At 35.1% G+C, this 23765-nt stretch overlaps 1 protein-coding gene across 10 annotated transcripts in view; it reads left to right on the forward strand.

The window, feature by feature from the left end:
• Tanc2 (tetratricopeptide repeat, ankyrin repeat and coiled-coil containing 2) overlaps positions 1-23765 on the forward strand; it is a 387000-nt gene that overhangs the window by 80885 nt on the left and 282350 nt on the right. For all 10 annotated transcript variants that reach the window (XM_074045367.1, XM_074045366.1, XM_074045369.1 and 7 more), the window contains one exon: positions 7770-7841. In XM_074045367.1, the coding sequence (XP_073901468.1) occupies positions 7770-7841 (72 nt within the window). The remainder of the gene's footprint in view (positions 1-7769; positions 7842-23765) is intronic.

The following is a 23765-nucleotide window of genomic DNA, read 5'->3' on the forward strand; positions in this document are numbered from 1 at the left end:
ATACCTGCAGCATTTCACTGTTCTATATATCTACTTTCATGATGTTTTGGTTAATAAAAACTTGTAGTGTATTTTAAAACCAGGTATTGAAATGGCTTTTTTTTCTCCCTTCAAGATTGCATTGCCTATTTGTGAACTTTTGTGATTCTCTATGAATTTTAGGATTATTTTTTCTTTATGTGTAGAAAATGTCATTGGAATATCTTTCCATTTATCTATGTCTTCTTCATTTTCTTTTATTAATGTTTTATAGGTTTGTTCACCTCCTTAGTTAAAGTTTTTTTTTTTAGTATTTTTATTTTATTTTAGGATGGTATTTTAAATGGGCTTATTTTCTTGATCATTTGAGTAGTCCATTATTTGTATATGGAAAGACTGTTAATTTTTCCTTGTTGATTTTGTGTCCTGCAGCTTTACCAAATTTATTAGTTCTTAGTTTGTTGGTAGAATCTTTAGGATTTTCTATATGTATAAGATCCTGTCATATGCAGATATAATTTTACTTTCTTTTTTTCCCTAATTTGGGTGCCTTTTATTTATTTTTCTTCCCTAATTCCTCTGGCAAGGATTTCTAGTACTATGTTGAATAGAATTGGTAAAATGATGTGTCCTGGAGAATGTTGTATATGATCTAAAAAAACCAATATATATTTTACTGCTATTGGATGGATAGAATATTTTGTCTATGTCTTTTAGGTCCATTTGGTCTATAGTATTACTCAAGTTTGCTTGATTTTTACTCATTTTTCTGTCTGAATAATCTATTCATTTTTGAAAGTGGGATATTGAAGTACCCTACTATTATTGTGTTGTAGTTTGCCTCTTCCTTTAATACAGTTAATATATCCTTCATATATCTTGCTCTAATGTTGGGCATTTTCATTACGCCTTCTCTATGAATTGACTCCCTTTTCATTATGTAGTGGTTTTCTTTGTTTTTTGTGACAGTTTTTGACCTACAGTGTTAGTCTGATATAACTGTATAACAGAACTGCTTCCCATTGGTTATTATTTGCATGGAGTGTTTTTCTATTCCTTCACTTTCAGCCTAGGTATATCCTTACAGCTAAAGTGATTCTCTTTGTAGGTAGCATAGACTTGGATCTTTTCTCCCCTTAATTCCAGTCAGCTGTGGTTTGTCTTTTGATAGGAGAATTTAATACATTTACATAGTTATTGACAAATAAAGACTTAATACTGCCATTTTATTAATTGTTTCCAACTTTTATACTTCCTTTGCTCCATTCCTCTTCTCTTGATGGCTTCTTTTGGATTTGATTATTATTCTCATTTTTTTTTGTCATGGCATGCTTTGATTTCTTTCTCTTCTGTTTTGTGTATTTACTGCAGGTTTTTTTTTTCTTTTTTGGTTACCATGAAACATCATAATAGTCTTTTTAAAGCTAATAATAAGTTAGCTTCAACCACATAAAAATACTATTCTTTAATTTTGCTCCTCCTACATTGTATGTTGTAACTATCACAGTTTATATTTTGTATATATCATATATTCATTGATAAAGTGTTGTAACTATGGTTTTTTTTTCTCTTTTGAGGTATTGGAGTTGAACTCAGGAAGGTGCTCTACTGCTTGAGCCACACTTCCAACCCACTGTAGATATTTTTTAAACTTTTGTATTTTAACTTTTGTGCTAGAATTAAAGGTCCTTTATGTACCACCATTGCAGAATTATGTGTTCTGAATTTGACTTTATTCTTACTTTTGCAATGTTATGTTTTCATATGGTTTCATGTTGTTAATTAGAATACTTTGATTTCAGCTAAAGAACTCACTTTAACATTTCTTATTAGGCAGGTCTAATGAACTCCTATAGCTTTTGTTTGCCTGGGAGGGTCTTTTCTTCCTTCCCACCCTCCCCCCTTCCCTTTCTCCTTCCGTCCTTTTTTTTGAACCCAGGGCCTTAGGCATGCTAAGCAAGTACTCTACCACTTGAGTCATACCCTAACCCTTTTGTTTGTATTTTATTTTTAAGATAGGGTCTCACTAACTTTTCCTGGGATGACCTGGAATTTATCATCTTCCTGCCTCTGCCTCTTGAGTAGCTAGGATTACAGATGTGCACCACCACCTGGCCTCTCTCCATTTCTGAAGGACTGTTTTGCCACATAAACTATTTTTGATTGGTGGATTTTTTTCTTCTTTTAGCCCGTTGAATATATCATGTCAATCTTCCCTGGCCTGTAAGATTTTTACTGACAAACCCACTGATATTTAATGGGTGATCCTTTGTATGTGACAAATTGATTTTCTTTTGCTGCTTTCATAATTCTTTGTTAAGCCAGGTGTGGTAGCATACATCTGTATTCCCAGCACTTAGAGACTGAGGCAAAAGAATAGTGAATTCCAGGCCAGCCTGAGCTACATAGTGAAAGTCTGTATCAAAGACAACAACAACAACAAAACAAAACAAAAATCCCAAAACAACACAAACAAAACCCTGCTCTCTTTGTCTTGGACTTTTGATAATATGTATCTTGGTGAAGACATTTTTATATTTAGTCTTTAGTCTTAATACTGCATCAGTAGAAATGCTGTGTTTAACAGGCATAAGAAAATCAACGATGCCATAGACTGTATTTACAGAAATTGTGGATGGGCTGGGGCTGCTAATATTGATTTACTCTTAAAAATGTTTATGCAAAATAATTACCAAAATTTTTGTAAGTAGATTTAATTTTTATTTGTTTCAAACTTGAGTATCAAATTCAAACTGTAGTAATGATGTATATTAGTTTTTCCTGGAAATAGGGAATGGTGTTACAATGTAACTTATGTATTACTGATTTCAGCTATACTTTATTCAGAGTAACATGGATAGTATCAAAACTGAATTATATCCTCAGATGTATTTCTATATGAATATATGTAGTTATTACATACTTTATTGTATATGGAGCTAATGAATTTAAGATTGCAGCTTTTATTCCTTTAAAAGTCATAAAACTTCATTGAGGGGAGATCTCCCAAAATGAATCGTGCACTTGTAGTCACCTTCCAAATACTTTCCTTGACCACAAAGAAGATTGTGATGTAACATGTAATTAAGTAGTAAGGTGTTCCATTTCTTCAGAGTGGGTTTTTTGGGTATTCTTATATTTTATTCCCCAAAAGATCACCTATAGAGAGCCAAGAAAAGGATTCTTGAGGCCATGCTACCATTAAGCTTTCAGTGGCCCTAGAGTAGATTAGATGTAATTTGCAGACCCTTCACTTCATCTTCACTGCCCTTCCTTTCAAGTCACTCAAGAGTCATAACTTTTCACAGAGATTGTGTCAATTAGCCTTAGAACTAATTTTCCCAGGGGTCTAGGCTGCTGCCTGTTTTCATATGGCCTATAACCTAAGAATAGCTTCTAAGAATGGTTTCCACATTTCTAAATGGATGAAAAAATGAGAAGAATATTTTGTGACACATGTAAATTATATTAAATCAAATTTTATTGTCCATAAATGTTACTGTTATTCTGTGGTGAACACATACAATATTGCTGTTGTATTGGTGGATTGTATTGTGTTAAAGTATGGAAAATTGTTGTAATAAGAATTATTAGCTAGTATGTGTTAGGACTTAGAAACCAAGCCAGAGAATGACAGGCTGATATGCAAATAAGTCAGCATTCTAAGGTGGCAGTGCCTTTAGCAGAAGCTATGAGGTCACCACCGGGTATGTAAACTCAGAGCCAAAACCCAAACCTCGCTCGCCTCCTGAACATTGAAGACCATGCTGTCGGAGCCCGTCCCGAAGCTCTAATGTAGAGGCAGCCGCCGCTTGAGAGCACTGCCCCTTCTCCTGACCACAGGTGTTGGGAGGCAGACTGCGAGATCGACCTGCAATTAAGATCAGCTGTAAGGATTCCCTGGAGCCCAGCTGGACTCCCCTTATCAGCTAAGAAGACATTGCACGGTGAGCGAGGCTTGGGGAAGGCCTGAATAAGTTCCTGGCTGGCTGGGGTGGCAGAGGACAGGCATTAGGATCCATGTGAGAGTGCCATGTGGATTTGTTTGAATAAAATCCTGATCTCTGGAGTAAGGGTCTCCTGAGTACTGCTTACTTGTACTTGATTGGTAACGAACCATAAGTGCTCGCGACATATTCCAAAAGTAATTGGAACTAAGCCACATGTATTCATTTTGCCAGGGTTGAAAAATCACCATTGTAGGTTTTTTTTTTTTTGTCTTTTCTTTTTTGGTGCTGGGCTTGAACCCAGGGCCTCATGCATGCTAGGCAAGTGCTGTACCACTGAGCTACATCCCAGCCCACCATTGTAGGTTTTATACCTGGTATTATCACTACATTATCTTAATGGCATCTTTATAGTGGAAATTATTCTAGGTAAACATGTTTATAGATTTTCTTAAAAGAAAATTAAATAAGTAAATCATAGTTCTTATTCATTTTTCCTGTGGTTAACCTTGTACCAGACCATAAGAGTTAAAATGTTTTCATCACAAGTGGTTGATGTGGTGAGAGTAATTTGTATGTCATTGTAATGGGCATTGACTTTTCCAGTAAAAAATATAAAATGTATTATGTTTTCACACTGTGAACATTTAGAAAGAGCTACCTTTTCTTCTGTTCTTTCTTGTTAGAGCAGGAATTTTGTGGAATTCTTTGTAAAGCAAATATACCTATGTTTGCAGTGACAGATGTCACAGAGACATGGAAAGGCAATGCATGTGCTTTAGTTACCCAAGTACAGGTAACACAGAATGTCAAGTCCTAATTTTTCTTTCTCATGTATAGATTTTCTTACATAATGCTGTCTATAGTATGAGCAGTAATATAGACCTGGGAAAGGAGGATTATAGCTTCAACAATGTTTTCCAAAGGTCATAATGAGGTACTTTAGTTATTTTGGTTGTGGCCAGTTGCCAAGAAAAGCTCTTGGTAACATTTTTAGTAGAATGAAGGGGCAGAAAGGGAGAGACAAAATGCACATACGCACTTTGGGGAAGAGTAGTTTTCTTAGGACAATACGTCTTTTCATTTTATATTGGAAACAAATTGGAAGATTGGATTTAAATTGTAAAGACTAAATCTTCATAGCCTACTTTATTAGAAAACCTCTATTGCATAAAAGAAGAATTGCAATAGTTACTGATTTGTACTCTTCCAACATATGTTTTATGAGAAGAAAGTGAAATGGGAACATATTAACAAATTAAGCTCATTAGTTAATTAAGACAGAAATTAGTATTAGAGAGATGTGTTGATTCACACAGTCTTGGGCTATAATATAATTTCATCTTTACTGGTTTTGTCACTTGATTCCAGTTAGTCACCATGAATTTCAGTGTCTTTATTTATGAAGTAGGTCTTTACTTCAAAGGTCTTTGATGAACTATATAGAATTCCTCTAGATAGTAGATAATATTTGTTGGCTGCCTTTCTTTCTGTTCTTAGGTAGGTAAACATCGGAAAGAAGAGAACAGTAAGATTTTTGGACATACTCAATTTTAATACATAATAATATGAAGTGGAAGAACTCCTAAAGGATTAAAAAACTTTAAAATTAAGTTTGGAATTGTCCAGTTAAAATACTGAGCCTTAATGAAAAAAATCTATATAATTTATAGAATTGCTTACTTGCAATTTGAAGTATAATTGAGAGGAATATAAACATATATATTTCCTTTAAAAAGAACTTTGAACAGAGTCAGGTCACTCATTCTGAGATGAAAATACATAGGTACATTTTTGCTTTAATTTCTTTTTCCCATTATGTTGAAGGAAAAATCCTTGCATTTGCATTTCAAATAGCATCTTATTTTGCCAACAAGTCTTAAGTATATTTTTATTCAAATATAGTAAGTTATATAGTAACAGCAAAACCAAAGTAATGCTTAAAGTGATTTGTATTTTAAAAGTGTTTGCACACTATGACAAAAAAATGACTACCTATCACTTATCTTTTAGTTTGCTAAATTATTTTATAAATCTGACTAATTAAATTAGTGGAGTGTATTATTATTACATGGCTTAGTCATACTGGACTCAGATATAAATATTTTCTGTTTTCTATAGTCATATTTTTGGAGCTATACTTGTACTATACCTTCTAGTTAAGTCTCTACAAAATAAAGAATATTTAATAAATATACTTGACATATATATGTATATATACATATATCATATTCATAGATATGAATTTAATTATTGCTAAGCTTACATACAGTAAATATAGTTGAGGCCAGTTGTGGTGATGTACTTTTTAAACCTACTTGAAACTACTATTTCTTGTTCCTATTAAGTTAAAAATAGGATAAGTGGTTGTTTAAAAGACTGAAGGAAGCTGCTGAATTTTTAATACATCTTAAATTTAAGAAATTTATTGGCATTGTTAAAGCTTTAGTTTCCTTAAGTATAATTTTTGGCGTTTTTTGTACTGGGATTTGAACTTAGGACCTCACATTTGCTAGGTAGGTGCTCTATCACTTGAGCCATGCCCCTACCCCTTCTTCCACTTTAGTTATTTTTCAGGTAGGGTCTTTTCATTTTTCTCTAGGGCTGGTCTCAGACTCTCTCACCTATGGCCTCTCACCTACTGCTTCCCACTAGCTGGACCACAATCCCACATCACCATGCCTGCCTTACTGATTGAGATAGGATCTCGCTAATTTTTTTCCGAGTTGTCTCAAACTGCGATCCTTCCAATTTCTACCTCCTGAGTAACTGGGATTATAGTGTATTTATTATATGTAAGGCTTAGCAATAATTAAATCCATATCTATGAATATATATCTCAAGTATATTTATCAAATATTCTTTATTTTGTAGAGGGCTTAACTAGCAGCAGGTATAGTGCAAGTGTAGCACCAGTCAATTGATTCCAAATATGAAGTGACAATAAAATATAAATTGGCACCCAGTCTGTTTTGTTTTTTTTCTTGAGACAGGATGTTGCTGTACAGCTAAGGTTGGCCTGATACTTTCTGGGTAGCCCAGCCTTAAGCCTTCCAAGTTCTAGAATTACAGGTGTGTACTACCACACCTGGTTTTTTTTGTCCATAATATTAAAATTTTAGATATGATTTAAAAAATGACATTCTCAATGTATTGATTTTTGTTTTATTGTGCCTACTTTGTGATAATTTTTGTCTTTATATAATAAAATTGAGTAAATTATGTAAGAGCCTTTCTTAAATTTGTTACAGCTTTTCTTCAATTTCATGAAGAAGTATACTCTATTGCTTCTTTCTTAAAATATGAAGATACATATATGTATTGAAATGGATTTGTTTCCATATAATTTTTAAAAACTCATAGTGCAAACTCAGAATTGTTTGATTTTTATCTTATTTGCATCACTTATAGGTTTATTGATTTTATATCTTATGAAACATAATTGTGATTTTATTGTGGTAGAACATATAGTTTAGAGATTATTTGACATTCTTAGACAAATAAACTATTGGTCATTTATTTAGACATTGTTTTAAGTTGGGACTTCTAATGTGGAATGCTGCGAATGAACTTTGGAATTAATAAAATTCCTTCATTATATGTGAAGAAGAGTGTATATGTATGGTGGAGGGGAAGAACACTTGTACTTCCATTAGACCTTTAGAATGGGGTGTAAATGATCCTACAATAAGAACCATTGGTTTATATAGAAAAAAAATCCTCAAATACTTTAACGATCCAGATTATAAGAAATGAAAGCAAATCATATAGTAGATTCAAGGTACAAATAGCACCAGAGAAGACATTATGTCAGTTTCATTATCTGTTTTTAATTTTTTGCAGATGGAGGAAGCGAGGAGCCACCGGATCGAAGACAGTCAAGTGTAGATTCTCGCCAAAGCCGCTCTGGGCAAGGTAAATTTTTCACAATGTTAGCTCTTTCTTTCTAATATTTAATTTGCAGACTGGGGTTTTTGCTGGGTCTAGTTCAGGTATTCTAGTTCCTCATTTGGGGTTTAAATGATGTAATCTAAAATGCTATTATATCATTTATTCCAGATACTAAAATGGTCTCAAATAATACTATAAAGTTGAAGAAAATTTGGAGCAAAGTAGAATATATCTAGCTACCATTTTTAGAATATTACCCAAGGTAAATTTTCAACAATGTCATTTGTTACAGTATTATCACACACTGGTTTTTAAAAATTTCATCAATCTAATACTTGTTGTCTTAGCTCTCTCTCAGAATGGTAAAATTGCTGTATTATTTTAGAATCCTCCTATTTGTTCTCCTTTTCCATTTAAAGTTTATTTTTATAGACTTTTGATTAATTTTTTGAAGTGAAAAAATATAAAAACATTCCATACCAGTGAAATCTTTTGGTTTTATTTGATTAATACATCCTGGTATGTTCATAATAATAGTGTATTTAAATTATCAAATATACTGTGTCCTGATTTTTCTCTTTCCTTGTAAATATGTAAAATATTAGTAGATATCAGAAACTATGTTTTAGAAACATATGCAGATTTTTCCTCAGTCCAGAAAATTAAAAAGATTTATTTTTTCCTCTTCTTTTGTATTTTTATCATTTTTGCATTTACTTACATGTATATACATTATTTGGGCCACCTCCTCCCAAAAAAGATTTCTCTATTTAATCAATGGTTAATTATATAGAGTGATAAAAATTATTGCAATATTTACAGTATCATTTTTTTATCTGAGTATATATAATATAGTAGTATCACTAATGTCCAGAATTTTTTTGTTTTAGTAATTTATCATTTGGATTAAGGAAATCATTTAGGTTCCAATATAAATAGCTTTAGAAGTAGAGAAAATAAGCTTAACATTTAGTAATATATTTGTGTTGTGCTGTGGACAGGTGACTCACATAATCCTTATTTAATTTAATTCTCAGAATAATGCTATGAAGTTAGCATTATTTTCAAAAGGAAAATACTTCTAACTTTATATTAATCTACACCAAAAAATTTGAATCAGCACTGTTGTTAGTACATATTTAGAAACTTTTCATACTGATGTTTAAAGTACAAATTTGTTATTGATTCAGTAATATTTAGAAGATCTGAACTTACATTATAAACCCCTCTGAAATTTATTTCTAGGCCTGTATTTCTTCTGAAACTCAACTTTTGTTTTTTGTTATTTCTTAGTATTTTAATTTTTTAATTATACTGTTGTACTGGAAGTACATTGTGAAATTTACAAAAGTTCTTACAATATATCATAGTGGAATTCATCTCCTCCATCATCTTCCTTTATCCCCTTTCCCCCATTCCTGGAATAGTTTCAGCATATCTCATTTTCTCATTTTCATGCATGAGTACATAGTATTTCCATGACATTCAGCCTCCACCCTTTCCTTATCTCCTTCCCCTCTCCCCCCACCATCTCCCAGACTGTACCTTTATTACCTTTCTGTTCTCTGTTTTTGCAAAAAAGGTATTTTTGTTTGTTTAAGATAGTTACAGATAGTTTCCTTGTGGCTTTTCCATGTATATATGTATTATAACTCAAATTGGTTCATGTCCTCTATTTTTCTCATTTCTGCCTTAGTCTCCTTATGGTGATTTTAACAGTTTGAAAAATTCTGTATTCATTCTTGAAAGAAAGTACATCACCCATATTCACCTTCTTAACTTCCTTCTTTTACCCTCCCTTTCCCGTTAGTGACCTCCCCTTACTATAACCTGTTTTTCATAATATTGCTTATATTTGTATTGTGTCTATCCTCCCATACATAAAAGAAAACATGCGACTTTTGTCTTTCTGAGCCTGACTTACTTGACTTAACATGATGTCCTCCAGTTGCATCCATTTACCTTCAAACCACATGGTTTCATTCTTTCTTGTGGCTGAATAAAACTATTGTGTGTGTGTATATGTGTGTGTGTGTGTGTGTGTATATATATATATATATATATATATATATATATATATATATATACACACAATTTTTTTTCTCCCACATTTTCTTAATCTGGTCATCAGTTGTAGGGCATCTGGGTTGTTTCTGTAGCTTGGCTATTGTGAATAGTGCTGCAGTAAACATCAGTGTGCAAGTGTCTTTATTGCATCTTGTCTTATATCCTTTCATGTATATGCCTAGGAGTGGTATTGCTGGATCATATGGCAGTTCTATTTTTTTATTTTTTGAGGAGCCTCCATACTGTTTTTCATAGCGCTTGTACTAATTTACATTCCCACCAGCAGTGAATGAGGGTTCCTTTTTTCCCACATCCTCCTCAACATTTGTTGTTTGTTTGTTTGTGTTCTTGATGGTGGGCATTCTAACAGGAGTGAGAAGGAATCTTAACGTGGTTTTGATATGCATTTCTTTTATGGCCAGGGATGTTGAGCATTTTTTCATATATTTTTTGGCCATTTGGACTTTTTCCTTTGAAAAAGCTCTACTCATTCATTTGCTCATTTCTTCACTGGGTTATTGATTTTGGGGGAGTTTAGTTTTTTGAACTCCCTGTATATTCTGGTTATTCCCCTTGTCAGATGTATAGTTGGCAAAGATTTTCTCCCATTCTGTGGGCTGCATCTTTAGTCTGGTGACCATTTCTTTTGTGGTGCAGAAGCTTTTAAGTTTCACATTGTTCCATTTGTCAGTCCTTTCTCTTAATTGCTGAGACATTTATATTCTATTTAGGAACTCATTGCCTATGCCTGTTTGTTACAATGTATACCCTGTTCTTTCCTATACTTGCTTCAAAGTTTCAGGTCTTAATCCACTTTTAGTTGATACTTGTAAATGGTGAAAGACACAAATCTAGTTTCAGTTTTCTGCATGCAGATACCCGGTTTTCCCAGCAACATTTGTTCAAGATGCTTTCTTTTCTCCATCATATGTTTTTGGCGCCTTTGTCAAAAGTCAGGTGGGTGTAGCTAATTTTTTTTTTATTACAACACTCTGTTTTCATAAAATTAAACTTGAAATTTGCTCCCTTACCAACAATTCCTTATTATCTTGGAATGTTAGGGTTACATTAGAATGTGTCAGTACTTGGATTTTAATGTGAGGTATAATAATTTCATTAATTAAACAATTATTTTTTACCAAACAATTCTGCTTCCACTCCCCTGAAATAACAAATATCATCTACATTCAGTCTGTACTCTTCCACATTTCTCTGAGCTCGTACTAGTATATTCAAGGATGCATATACATACATGAATCAGTTTAAAGGTTTTAAAAAATGAGGTGCAATTTTGGTTTTCTTAGTGTTTCTCAATTAACAATATAACCTGGCAGTTCCTCAAACAATGTACTGAAACTCTAATGTCTTTTTCTGTTTTTTCTTTTTTCTTTTGGTGGGATTGGGGTTTAAATTGAGGACTTCATGCTTGTAAAGCAGGCACTCTACTGCTTGAGCCACATGCCCAGTCCATTTTGCTCTGTTTATTTTGAAGATGGGGTCTCTAGAACTATTTGAATGGGCTAGCCTCAGACCAAGATCCTCCTAATCTCAGCCTCCCAAGTAGCTAGGATTACAGGTATGAGCTACTGGCATGTGAAACTCTTTGATTTCTAATAATCTGTACAGTGGTCTATAATGTATTTACCATTTCTTTATCTACGAGTGTTTAGATTTTCAAAGTGATTCATGATAGTTTATTCAGAATCACATTAATCTCTGGGAATATTCAGCCCCAAGTGCATTTTGTGCCAGAACATATTAAATGTCCTACTTAGCATTAAATAATTGGCTTTATAAACACTAAAAGCCTTGTAGAAGCCATTCTTTGCTTATTTACATTCATGAAAGAAAAGGGAGAAAAGCAACTAAAAAGCTTAAACGTGGATCATGTAGAAAGATTTTGATTTAAAAAATCAAATTTTCTGGTAAGAGATAATCATAAAAACCTCTGAAAAATGTTATAAATTTAATGAAGGTCACGGACAGTTGAATAACAAAGGATGAGGAAGGAACCTATTAGTAAAACGAGCTAAAATTATAGTGTCAATGCATTTTGTTTGTTTGTATTATTTCATTTCAGGAGCAGGTTTTATTCCTAGTAAATGATTGAAGAGCTAATTCCCACAAGGGGGCAGACTAAGACAACTTGAAAAAGTTCACACTATAAACCTGGATATAGTAGATAAGTAATGTATCAAAATTTCTTATTAGGTTGGAGAAATTATAAAGGGCCAGAAAGGAACAGAGAAGTAACTGACCATTTATCCATTCCAGAATGATTCCGTGTATTGGGAATATCTACCTAGGCTTTCCCCAGTATGTGTATGAACTATTGGCAGGTTGGATTCTCAGCTGTGGTTATTGTAAAACTAGTATTGATGAATAGAAACCTGTATTGCTGAGCACATGTATAAACTGCATCTCGTTGATGAATTTATCCACCAGAGATTACAGTGGCTGGGTAAAGAGACTGGGTAAGCCCCCAGAACAGGTCATCTGTTCTACTCTGTGAAGCAGGTCCTCTGCAGTTTGGTCTTTGGCAGGCGTTCACATGGGCATAGGTTACTTTATAGTTTATGTCCTTTCAAAGAGGCCTATCTACATTCCTTATGCCCACATCTCTTTGTCACCACTTCTCAAATTGTTATCAACATCCAATCAAACCATTAAACACTGTCCATGAGTTAGTATCCAACAATACCTTGTTAGTTCTCTACAGAGAAAATGAACAACCAGGTGCTCTGCTCAAATTTCTGCCACTGAATGTGTTTCTCTTCTCTACTGTCCTTTAGGACCAGCTCAGAGTGGAGCTATAGTGCTTTTGTCATCTACATGTTATATAACACCATCTAAATGAGGCCTATTTTTCTCCTCTTCATATGGTCCTAGAGAGTTCTCCTTCATATCATACATCTAGATTAAGAGAGAAGCAGTATAGCAAAGGTAGGAACCATGGGTATCAGGATCACTTGCTCACGTAATTACTTACGATTTAGCATCTGTTCAAGCCAATCTCATTTATACTGTTTCCATTCAATGATCAAGTACTACCCTGTACATCCAACTGTATTGCTTTGCTGGTCCAGTAATACTTAGTTCATGGTATATGTGCACCTACACACAAGTCACATGATAACATATGGTTAAGGACTCATTCTAAGGCTATGAGGCAATCCAAAAGCTGTTTTTCCAAAAAGGATAATACTTTTTTTTTTTGTAGAGGATGATAGAGATTTTTTCCAAAATATTAAAGGTCTACCCTTAGATTCACCTAAACTTTTGCCTTAAGTACCTTATCAATGTATCTTAATTAGTTCCTACTTACTGTTCACTAAGTCTGATGAGCATGATATCAATATAGTTGACCAGCATAATTCCCTATGGAATGGAAAGGAATGGAAAGTCCCTGAGGATTAGATTATAACCTAGATCCAGACAATTGATAGGAGGGAGGACACTGAAAACATAGGTTGCCCTGACAGTTGAGTACATACTGTTTCTAATGATCTCAGTCCTAGGTTAAGGAATGCAGATTAACTACCAGGTATATGTTGGTTTGCTTCAGCAACAAAAACCATATGGGAAACAGCAGCAGTGGAAATTGCAATCTGAGTAAGTTTAAAAAAAAAAAGTTCACATTCTCCAAGATTTGTCTGTCTTCTGCACAGGCCTCTTAGGTGAGTTGAGTGAGGATATGGTAGGAGTTGTCACCTTTGGATATTTCTAGCCTTGGTGGTCCATCTTACCTTTGGAGACTGATTGGATTTTGTTTTGCATATAGCTCTAGATGTTTCATGGTGCAACGTACAGTCATTTCTCTCATATAGCATTTGAAATGTGGCTGGTCAGAAGGATGATTGTGCTCCAAATATAAACTGCACTTGGAGACTCTCTATCTTTCCATTAATTTCTTTTTTTTTTTTTTGCCTTGCCTTTGAATCTTTTTTTTTCTTTTTTTATTATATTCATATGTGCATACAATGATTGAGTCATTTCTCCCCCCTTCCCCCTACTCCCTCCCATACCCCCCCAATCCCTTATGACCAGGCAGAAACTATTTTGCCCTTATCTCTAGTTTTGTTGAAGAGGGAGTATAAGCAATAATAGGAAGGACCAAGGGTTTTTGGTAGTTGTGATAAGGATAGCTATATAGGGAGTTGACTTGCATTGCTGTCCTATACATGTGTGTTAATCTTCTAAGTTAATTCTTCTCAAACTAACCTTTTCTCTAGTTCCTGGTCCCCTTCTCCTGTTGGCCTCAGTAGCTTTAAAGTATCTGTTTTAGTTTCTTTGTGTTGAGGGCAATAAATGCTATCTAGTTTGTTGGGTGTCTTACCTATCCTCATACCTCCCTTGTATGTTCTCGCTTTATCATGGGATCAAAGTCCAATCCCCTTGTTGTGTTTGCCCTTGATCTAATGTCCGCATATGAGGAAGAACATACAATTTTTGGTCTTTTGGGCCAGGCTAACCTCACAGAGTGATGTTCTCCAGTTCCATACATTTACCTGAGAATGATAACCCTTCATTCTTCTTCATGGCTGCCTAAAATTCCACTGTGTATAAATACCACATATTCTTAATCCATTCATCAGTAGTGGGGCATCTTGGCTGTTTCCATAACTTGGCTATTGTGAATAGTGCTGCAGTAAACATGGGTGTGCAGGTGCCTCTGGAGTAACTTGTGTCACAGTGTTTTGGGTAAATCCCAAAGAGTGGTATTTCTGGATCATATGGTAGATCAACGTTTTTTTAAGAAGCCTCCAAATTTTTTTCCAGAGTGGTTGTACTAGTTTACATTCCCACCAGCAGTGTAAGAGGGTTCCTTTTGCCCACATCCTCACCAACACCTGTTGTTAGTGGTGTTGCTAATGGTGGCTATTCTAATGGGGGTGAGGTAGAATCTGAATGTGGTTTTAATTTGCATTTCCTTTATTGCTAGAGATGGTGAGCATTTTTTCATGTGTTTTTTGGCCATTTGAATTTCTTTTGAGAAAGTTCTGTTTAGTTCACTTGCCCATTTCTTTATTAGTTCATTAATTTTGAAAGAATTTAGTTTTTGAGTTCCCTATATGTTCTGGTTATCAGTCCTTTGTCTGATGTGTAGCTGGCAAATATTTTCTCCCATTCTGTGAGTGGTCTCTTCAGTTTAGAGACCATTTCTTTTGTTGAGCAGAAGCCTTTTAGTTTTATGAAGTCCCATTTATCTATGCTATCTCTTAGTTGCTGTGCTGCTGGGGTTCCACTGAGAAAGTTCTTACCTATACCTACCAACTCCAGAGTATTTCCTACTCTTTCCTGTATCAACTTTAGAGTTTGTGGTCTGACATTAAGATCCTTGATCCATTTGAGTTAATATTGGCATAGGGTGATATACATGGATCTAGTTTAAGTTTTTTTCAGACTGCTAACCAGTTTTCCCAGCAGTTTTTGTTGAAGAGGCTGTCTTTTCTCCATCGTATATTTTTAACGCCTTTGTCAAAGATAAGTTAGTTATAGTTGTGTGGCTTCATATCTGGGTCCTCTATTCTGTTCCACTGGTCTTCATATCTGGTGTTGTGCCAGTACCATGCTGCTTTTATTGCTATTGCTTTGTAATATAGTTTGAAGTCAGGTATCGTGATCCCTCCAGCATTGTTCTTTTGACTGAGTATTGCCTTGGCTATTCGTGGCCTCTTGTGTTTCCATATAAACTTCACGGTAGATTTTTCAATCTCTTTAATGAATGTCACTGGAATTCTGGTGGGAATTGCATTAAATATGTAGATTACTTTGGGGAGTATCGACATTTTTACTATGTTGATTCTACCAATCCATGAGCATGGGAGATCTCTCCACTTTCTATAGTCTTCCTCAATCTCTTTCTTCAGAAGTGTATAGTTTTCCTTGTAGAGGTCTTTCACATCTTTTGTTAGGTTTACACCTAGGTATTTGATTTTTTTTGAGGCTATTGTAAATGGAATTGTTTTCATACATTCTTTTTCAGTTTGCTCATTGTTAGTGTATAGAAATGCTAATGATTTTTCTATGTTAATTTTATATCCTGCTACCTTGCTGTAGCTATTGATGATGTCTAGAAGCTTCTGAGTAGAGTTTTTTGGGTCTTTCAGGTATAGGATCATGTCGTCTGCAAATAGGGATATTTTGACAGTTTCTTTACCTATTTGTATTCCTTTTATTCCTTCTTGCCTAATTACTCTGGCTAGGAAATCCAGTACTATGTTGAATAGGAGTGGAGATAGTGGGCATCCTTGTCTCGTTCCTGATTTTAGAGGGAATGATTTCAGATTTTCACCGATAAGTATAATGCTGGCTGTAGGTTTGTCATATAATGTTTTATAATGTTGAGGTACTTTCCTTCTATTCCTAGTTTTCTTAGACCTTTTATCATGAAATGGTGTTGGATCTTATCAAAGGCTTTTTCTGCATCTATTGAGATGATCAACTGGTTTTTGACTTTACTTCTGTTAATGTGGTTTATTACGTTGATTGATTTTCGTATGTTGAACTACCCTTGCATTCCTGGGATGAAGCCTCCTTGGTTGTGGTGAGTGATCTTTTTGATGTGTTGTTGAATTCGGTTTGCCATAATTTTATTGAGGATTTTTGCATCAATGTTCATTAAGGAGAATGGCCTATAGTTCTCCTTTTTGGAGGTGTCTTTGCCTGGTTTGGGGATAAGTGTAATACTGGCTTCATAAAGTATGTTAGGTAGTTTTCCTTCTCTTTCTATTTTGTGGAACAGTTTAAGGAGGATTGGTGTCAGTTCTTTAAAGGTCTGATAGAATTCAGCAGAGAATCCATCAGGTCCTGGACTTTTCTTTTTAATGAGACTCTTGATTGCTCCTTCAATTTCATTTTGTGTTATAGATCTATTCAGGTGATTAATGTCCTCTTGGTTCAGTTTTGGATGATCATATGTATCTAGAAATCTGTCCATTTCTTTAAGATTTTCGAATTTATTTGAATATAGGTTCTCGAAGTAGTCTCTGATGATTTCCTGGACTTCCACGGTGTTTGTTGTTATGTCCCCGTTTGCATTCCTGATTCTACTAATTTGGATTTTTTTCTCTCCTCATTTTAGTCAGGTTTGCCAAGGGTCTGTTGATCTTGTTTATTTTTTCAAAGAAACAGTTTTTTGTTTCATTAATACTTTGTATGGTTTTTTGGTTTCTATTTCATTGATTTCAGCTCTTATTTTTATTATTTCTCTCCTGTTTGTTTTGGAATTTGCTTGTTCTTGTTTTTCTAGGCGTTTGAGTTGTATCATTAGGTCATTGACTTGAGATCTTTCAGACTTTTTAATATATGCACTCATGGCTATAAACTTTCCTCTCAGGTCTGCCTTTGCTGTGTCCCATAGGTTCCGGTAGGTTGTGTTTTCATTTTCATTGACTTCCAGGAGCTTTTCAATTTCCTCTTTTATTTCATCAATGACCCATTGTTCATTAAGCAATGAGTTATTCAGTTTCCTGCTGTTTGCATGTTTTTTGTCCTTATTTTTGTTTTTGAATTCTAGTTTTATTGCATTGTGATCAGAGAGAATGCATGGTATAATTTCTGTTTTCTTTTATTTGCTGAGGCTTGCTTTGTGCCCTAGAATATGATCTATTTTGGTGAAGGTTCCGTGGGCTGCTAGAAGAATGTATATTGTATAGAAGTTGGATGAAATGTTCTGTAGACATCAACTAGGTCCATTTGATCTATGGTATATTTTAGATCTAGGATTTCTTTATTGATTTTTCGTTTGGATGACCTATCTATTGATGATAATGGGGTGTTAAAGTCACCCACGACCACTGTGTTGGAGTTAATATATACTTTTAGGTCCTTCAGGGTATGTTTGATGAAATTGGGTGCATTGACATTGGGTGAATATAGGTTGATAATTGTTATTTCCTTTTGGTCTATTTCCCCTTTTATTAGTATGAGATGTTCTTTTTTATCTCGTTTGATCAATGTAGGTTTGAAGTCTGCTTTGTCAGAGATAAGTATTGCTACTCCTGCCTGTTTACGGGGGCCAGTGGCTTGGTAAATCTTCTTCCAGACTTTCATCCTAAGCCTATGCTTATTTCTGTTGGTGAGATGAGTCTCCTTTAAGCAACAAATTGTTGGATCTTCCTTTTTAATCCATTTCGTCAAAGGGTGCCTTTTGATGGGGTAATTAAGTCCATTGACATTAAGTGTTAGTACTGATAGGTATGTGGTGATTCCTGTCATTTAGTTGTCTTTGTTGTTCAAGGGTTTGATTGTGTGTACCTAAATCAATGTTACTCTCTACTTTCTTGCTTTTTCTTTTCTTGTAGTTTGGTGCTTGCCTGCCCTTTTCATGGTTATGTTGGGTTTCACTTTCTTTGTTCAAAATCCCTTGAAGAATCTTTTGTAGTGGTGGCTTGGTGGTCACATATTGTTTTACTTTCTACTTATCATGAAAGACTTTTATTGCTCTATCTATTTTGAATGATAGTTTTGCTGGGTAGAGTATCCTGTGGTTGAAGTTACTTTCATTCAGTGCCCGGAAGACCTCACCCCAAGCTCTTGTTGCTTTTAATGTTTCTGTTGAGAAGTCTGCTGTGATTTTGATGGGCTTACCTTTGTATGTTATTTGTTTTTTTCTCTCACAGCCTTCAGTATTTTTTCTCGAGTCTCTTTTTTTTTTTTATTTTTTTTTCATTTTTCTTTTATTATTCATATGTGCATATTTTCTCGAGTCTCTGTACTTGTTGTTTTAATGATAATATGCTGTGGGGCAGTTCTATTTTGGTCAGGTCTGTTTGGTGTTCTGGAGGCCTCTTGCATCTGTATGGGCATAGATTTCTCCAGATTTGGGAAATTTTCCGTTATTATTTTGTTGACTATATTACGCATTCCCTTTGCTTGCACCTCTTCTCCTTCTTCAATGCCCATGATTCTCAGGTTTGGTCTTTTGATGGAGTCAGTGAGTTCTTGCATTTTCTTTTCACAGGTCTTGAGTTGTTTAACTAATAGTTCTTTGGTTTTTTCTTTAATTATCATTTCATCTTCGAGTTCTGAGATTCTGTCTTCTGGTTGTTCTATTCTGCTGGATTGGCCTTCCATTTTGTTTTGCATTTCTGTTTCATTCTTTTTTCTGAGGTTTTCCATATCCCTGAGTTCCTTCATCTTTAATATTGTCTATTTTCATCCTGAGTTCATATATCTCTTTATTAATCGTGTTCTTTGTTTCACTTTGGTGTTTATACAGTGCTTCTATTGTTTCTTTTGTTTGTGCATATGCTTTCTCAAATTCTCTATTTTTGTTGTCTTCGAATTTCTTGAGTGTCTCCTGTGCATTTTGGTTGACCATATCCAGTATCATCTCTATAAAATTCTCATTGATTACTTGCAGGATTTCTGCTTTCAGATTGTTCTTCTGTGCTTCATTGGGTTCTTTGGCATAGTTTATCTTTGTTTTGTTGGAGTCTGTATCTGAGTATCTGTTTTCTTCATTTCCCTCTGGTTCCTGTAGTAATTTATTGCTGGGTGGGAAACTGGTTTCCCTGTTTTTTCCATCTTCCTATCATTGTCCTTGCTATTGTTACTGTCCCTGTACTCTGTGAAATTAAGTATTTCCTAGCTTGTAATAATAACAATGGTGATATCTAGAATGGAAGGGTGAGAGTAGAGGGAAAGCAAAGAAGGTAAAGAAAAAGGGAAAAACAAAGAAGTAAAACAAAACAAACAGCAACAACAAAAAGCAGTGTCAAAGAAATAAAGAGGGAGATATAGTGTAGTAATCAACAGTAAGCTAAACAGGCATTAGAGAGACAGGGAGAGGATTAAAAAAAATCCCCAAATTCAAATGCAATAAAGTTTCAGTCTTAATAATTTTGGTATTAGTCCCTCATCCTCCAGTCTTGGAGATGGTATCTCAGAAGCAGTGCTATTGTCTCATCAAAGGGGAAAACAATCCAAAAAAACAAAACAAAATATCCCAAGTTCAAATGCAGTGCAGTTTCAGTAAGTCTTTCAGCATGAGGTTGTAGTTCAGTCGTTGTCTCATCAAAGGAAGAGAAAAGGAAAAAGAAAAAAAAAAGGGTTTGGAGACAGTTCTGTGAATGTCTATCTGAGACTGCAGCTCACTTGCCTGCTACTTTCAGCCAGCTGCTGCTGGATGCTTTATTAATTGCAGATCTCAGGAGTGAGCTTAACACTCACCTTACCCTGCAGGCTTTGTTTATTTACAGTTCTCCTGGGCGTAACCACCACTGTTAAAAGTTTTCCCCTCTCTAAGTACCCTGGGGGAGGTCGTGCTACACCTGCCTTCTTCGGCCATATTTTCATTTACAGTTCGGTGAGGGAATGCCCCTCACCCACTCTCCAGAGCTCAGGGCGCCCCGCCCTCTTTGCTACCTGTCATTTTTTGTTGTTGTTGTTTATTCAGTTTGGTTTTTTTTTCTCTTTTTTCCCTTTGTGGGAGTCAGTCTGTCGAGGAGGATATGTTGATCTGGCCCAGGGTTGTTTGTGGGAGTACTGTGTTCTGCTTAGCTCACCTGGTGGTCTGCATCTCTCGAGCTGCTAGGTGCTGGTGTCTGGCGTCGCAGGAACCCTCCTGGTTTTTCCGTTTAACGTGGAGTGGTGATGCTATGTGCGGGTTGAGGGGCTGGGGGTGTGGAGGAGTCGGAGTTTTGCCTCTTCTTGGTGGTTTTTCCTGTAAGGTGTATCTTCCGTGTCTCTCCAAGATTTTACTTTAGGAAGCATGCTTTTTGCTTCCTCCCTCTAGTTGCCATCTTGGAATATTCCATTAATTTCAAGATTATTTGCCTTTCCTTTTTGAAGTATTGTTAGTATTATGCCCTAGGACCTTTGTTTTTTAATTCCAACATCTGTGTCATCTCCAGGTTGACATTTTTGACTTTTCTGTTACAAGTTGAGGTTTTCTTGTTTCTTTATATGCTAAGTAATTTAGGATTATACCCTACACATTTTCATACCATGTTGGATATTATGTTATAAAACCTTGGGTTTTATTTAAGACCTAAGGAGAATATTGATATTTTTAATCAATCAGATTATGTTCAGGACAGAGATTCTTAAACTCCATTTTGGGAGCTTTTCATCAAATGACAATTCAGTTTTCTAAGTATTTGGAGTGCTTAAGTTCTAGAAGTGTTATCCAGTGTGCATTTTGGGATAGAGGAGTGGCATGTCATGTTGCTCTAGTCTCAAAGCCTATTGTATCCTGTTCAGGGTTAGAACTGCCTACACAGATACTTAGATTATTGATTCTACATTTTTCTTCTTGTGTAATATATTTATTCAGTGCTATAAATTTCTGCTGTAGCACCACTCTCAATATATCCCCCAGTTTTTAAAAAGTTATATTTTCATATCATTGAAAGTATTTTGAGATTTATTCTTTGACTCATGTATTATTTAAATGTGTGGTGTTTACTCTCTGAATATTTTGGGATTTTCCAGCTTTCTGTTACTGCTTTCTAGTTTAATTCCATTGTGGTTGGAGTGCATATATTATTTGATTACTATTCTTCTGAATTTGTTAAGATGTGCTCTTTGTCCTGAATTTATCTTTTGTGAATATTTCGTGTGAACTTAAAGAATATATATTCTGTTATGTAAATTAGTTTATTGATGTCAGTTACATCCAGTTGATTGATGGTGCTATACCATGTCTATCCATTTTTTATTACAGAATTGTGAAAGTCTCCAAGTATGATAGTAGATTTTTAATTTTGCATTGAAGGTCTACGAGTTTTTGCCTCGTGTTTAGTATTCTGTTACTATGTATGTCTACATCAAGGACTGTTATGTCTTCTTGGTTAATTGACTCCTTTATCATTAGGTAATGCCCCTGATTTCTTTCCTTGCTTTTCAGTCAGCTCTGTCTGAAATTAACATAGCTATTCTCATTTTTTTTTGACTAGTGTGTTACCATAGTAGTATATCTCTGTCCATCTTTTTGCTTTTAATATATATGCATCTTTATATTTATAGTGGGTTTCCTGTAAGCAGCAAATAGTTGGGTCTAATTTTTTTTTTTTTGATCCAGGATTACCATTTATTACCATTTCTGGGTCACATACCACAGTGCCCTCCTTCTCTCCTCTCCCCTTTCTTCTCTCCCCTTTCCTCCCACCCATCTCACCCTTCCTTCCCCAGTAACTGGGATTATTGGCATGTACCAAAGTGCCTTCCTCCCATCTTCTCCCCTTTCTTCCCCTCTTCTCCCCTCTCCTGTCCCCCTCATCTCTTCCCTTCCCTCCCTTCCCCAGTAACTGGGATTATAGGCATGTACCACTCTGCCCTCCTCCCGTTCTCTTCCTTCTCCTCTACTTTCTCCTCCTCTCCCTTTCCTTCCTCTCCCCTCCTCCCCTCTCTCCAGTTCCATCCATTTTCCTGCACATGATAAAATCTCATTCTTTTTTATGGCTGACTGAAATTCCATTTTGTACAAATACCATATTTTCTTAATCCATTCATCAGTAGTGGGGCATCTTGGCTGTTTCCATAGCTTAGCTGTTGTGAATAGTGCTGTAATAAACATAGGTGTGTAGGTGCTTTTGTAGTAACCTGAGTTACATTTCTTCAGGTATATCCCTAGGAGTGGTAATGCTGGATCATATGGCAGATCTATATTTAATTTTTAAGAAGCCTTCATATTGTTTTCCATAGTGGTTGTACTAGCTTACATTCCCCCTAGCAGTGTGTGAGGGTTTCTTTTCCTCTCATCCTTGCCGATATGTTTAGGTGGTGTTCTTGATGGTAGCAATTCTAACAGGAGTGAAGTGGAATCTTGTGTTGTATTGTTTGCATTATCCTTTATGGCCAGGGATCGTGAGCATTTTTTTCATGTGTTTTTTTGCCATTTGGACTTTTTCCTTTGAAAAAGTTCTGTTTAGTTCAATTGCCCACTTCTTTATTGATTCATTGATTTTGGGGGAGTTTAGTTTTTTCATCTCCCTGAATACTGTTATTATCAGTACCCTGTCTGATGTATAGCTAGCAAAGATTTTCTCTCAGTGCTTTTGTTGTGTAGAAGCTTTTTAATTTCACGTAGTCTATTTGTTAATCCTTTGTCTTAGTTGCTGAGCTGCTTTGAGTTCTACTGAGGAAATCCTTGCCTATACCTGTTGGTTCCAGTGTATTCCCTGCTCTTTCATGTAATAACTTCAAGGTTTTGGGTCTGATATTAAGCTCCTAAATCCAGTTTGAGTTGATACTGGTACAGGGTGAACAGGCATGGGTCTAGTTTCAGTTTTCTGTAGGCAGATAACCACTTTTCCCAGCAACATTTGTATGTTTTTGGCACCTTTGTCAAAAATCATGTGGGTGTAGCTGCGTGGATCCATATCTGGGTCTTTTAATCTGTTCCACTAGTCTTCATATCTGTTTTTCTGTTAGTACCATGCTGTTTTTATTGCTATGGATCTGTAGTATAATTTGAAGTCAGGTATTGCGATACATCTAGCATTGATCTTTTTTTATCAGTATTGCCTTGGCTAGTCTCAGTCTTTTGTGTTTCCAAGTGAACTTTAGGTTGTATTTTTCAATCTCTGTGATGAATATCATTGGGATTTTGATGGGAATTGCTTTGAACATGTAGGTTGATTTTGGTAGTATAGCCATTTTTACTTTGTTGATTCTTCTAATCCATGACCTTGGGAGATCTTTCCACCTTCTGTAGTCTTCTTCAGTCTCTTTCTTCATTAGTTTGTAGTTCTCCTTCTAGAGGTTATTTACATCGTTTGTTAAGCTTATTCCTAGGTATTTGATTTTTTTGAGACTGTTGTAAATGAAATTTTTTCCTATATTATTTGTCAATCTGTTCATTGTTGGTATATACTAAGGCCACTGATTTTTGTAAGTTGATTTTATATCCTGCTACTTTGCTGAAGCTGTTTG

This window comes from Castor canadensis, chromosome 11 (genome assembly GCF_047511655.1).
Source record: "Castor canadensis chromosome 11, mCasCan1.hap1v2, whole genome shotgun sequence".
NCBI lineage: Eukaryota > Metazoa > Chordata > Mammalia > Rodentia > Castoridae > Castor > Castor canadensis.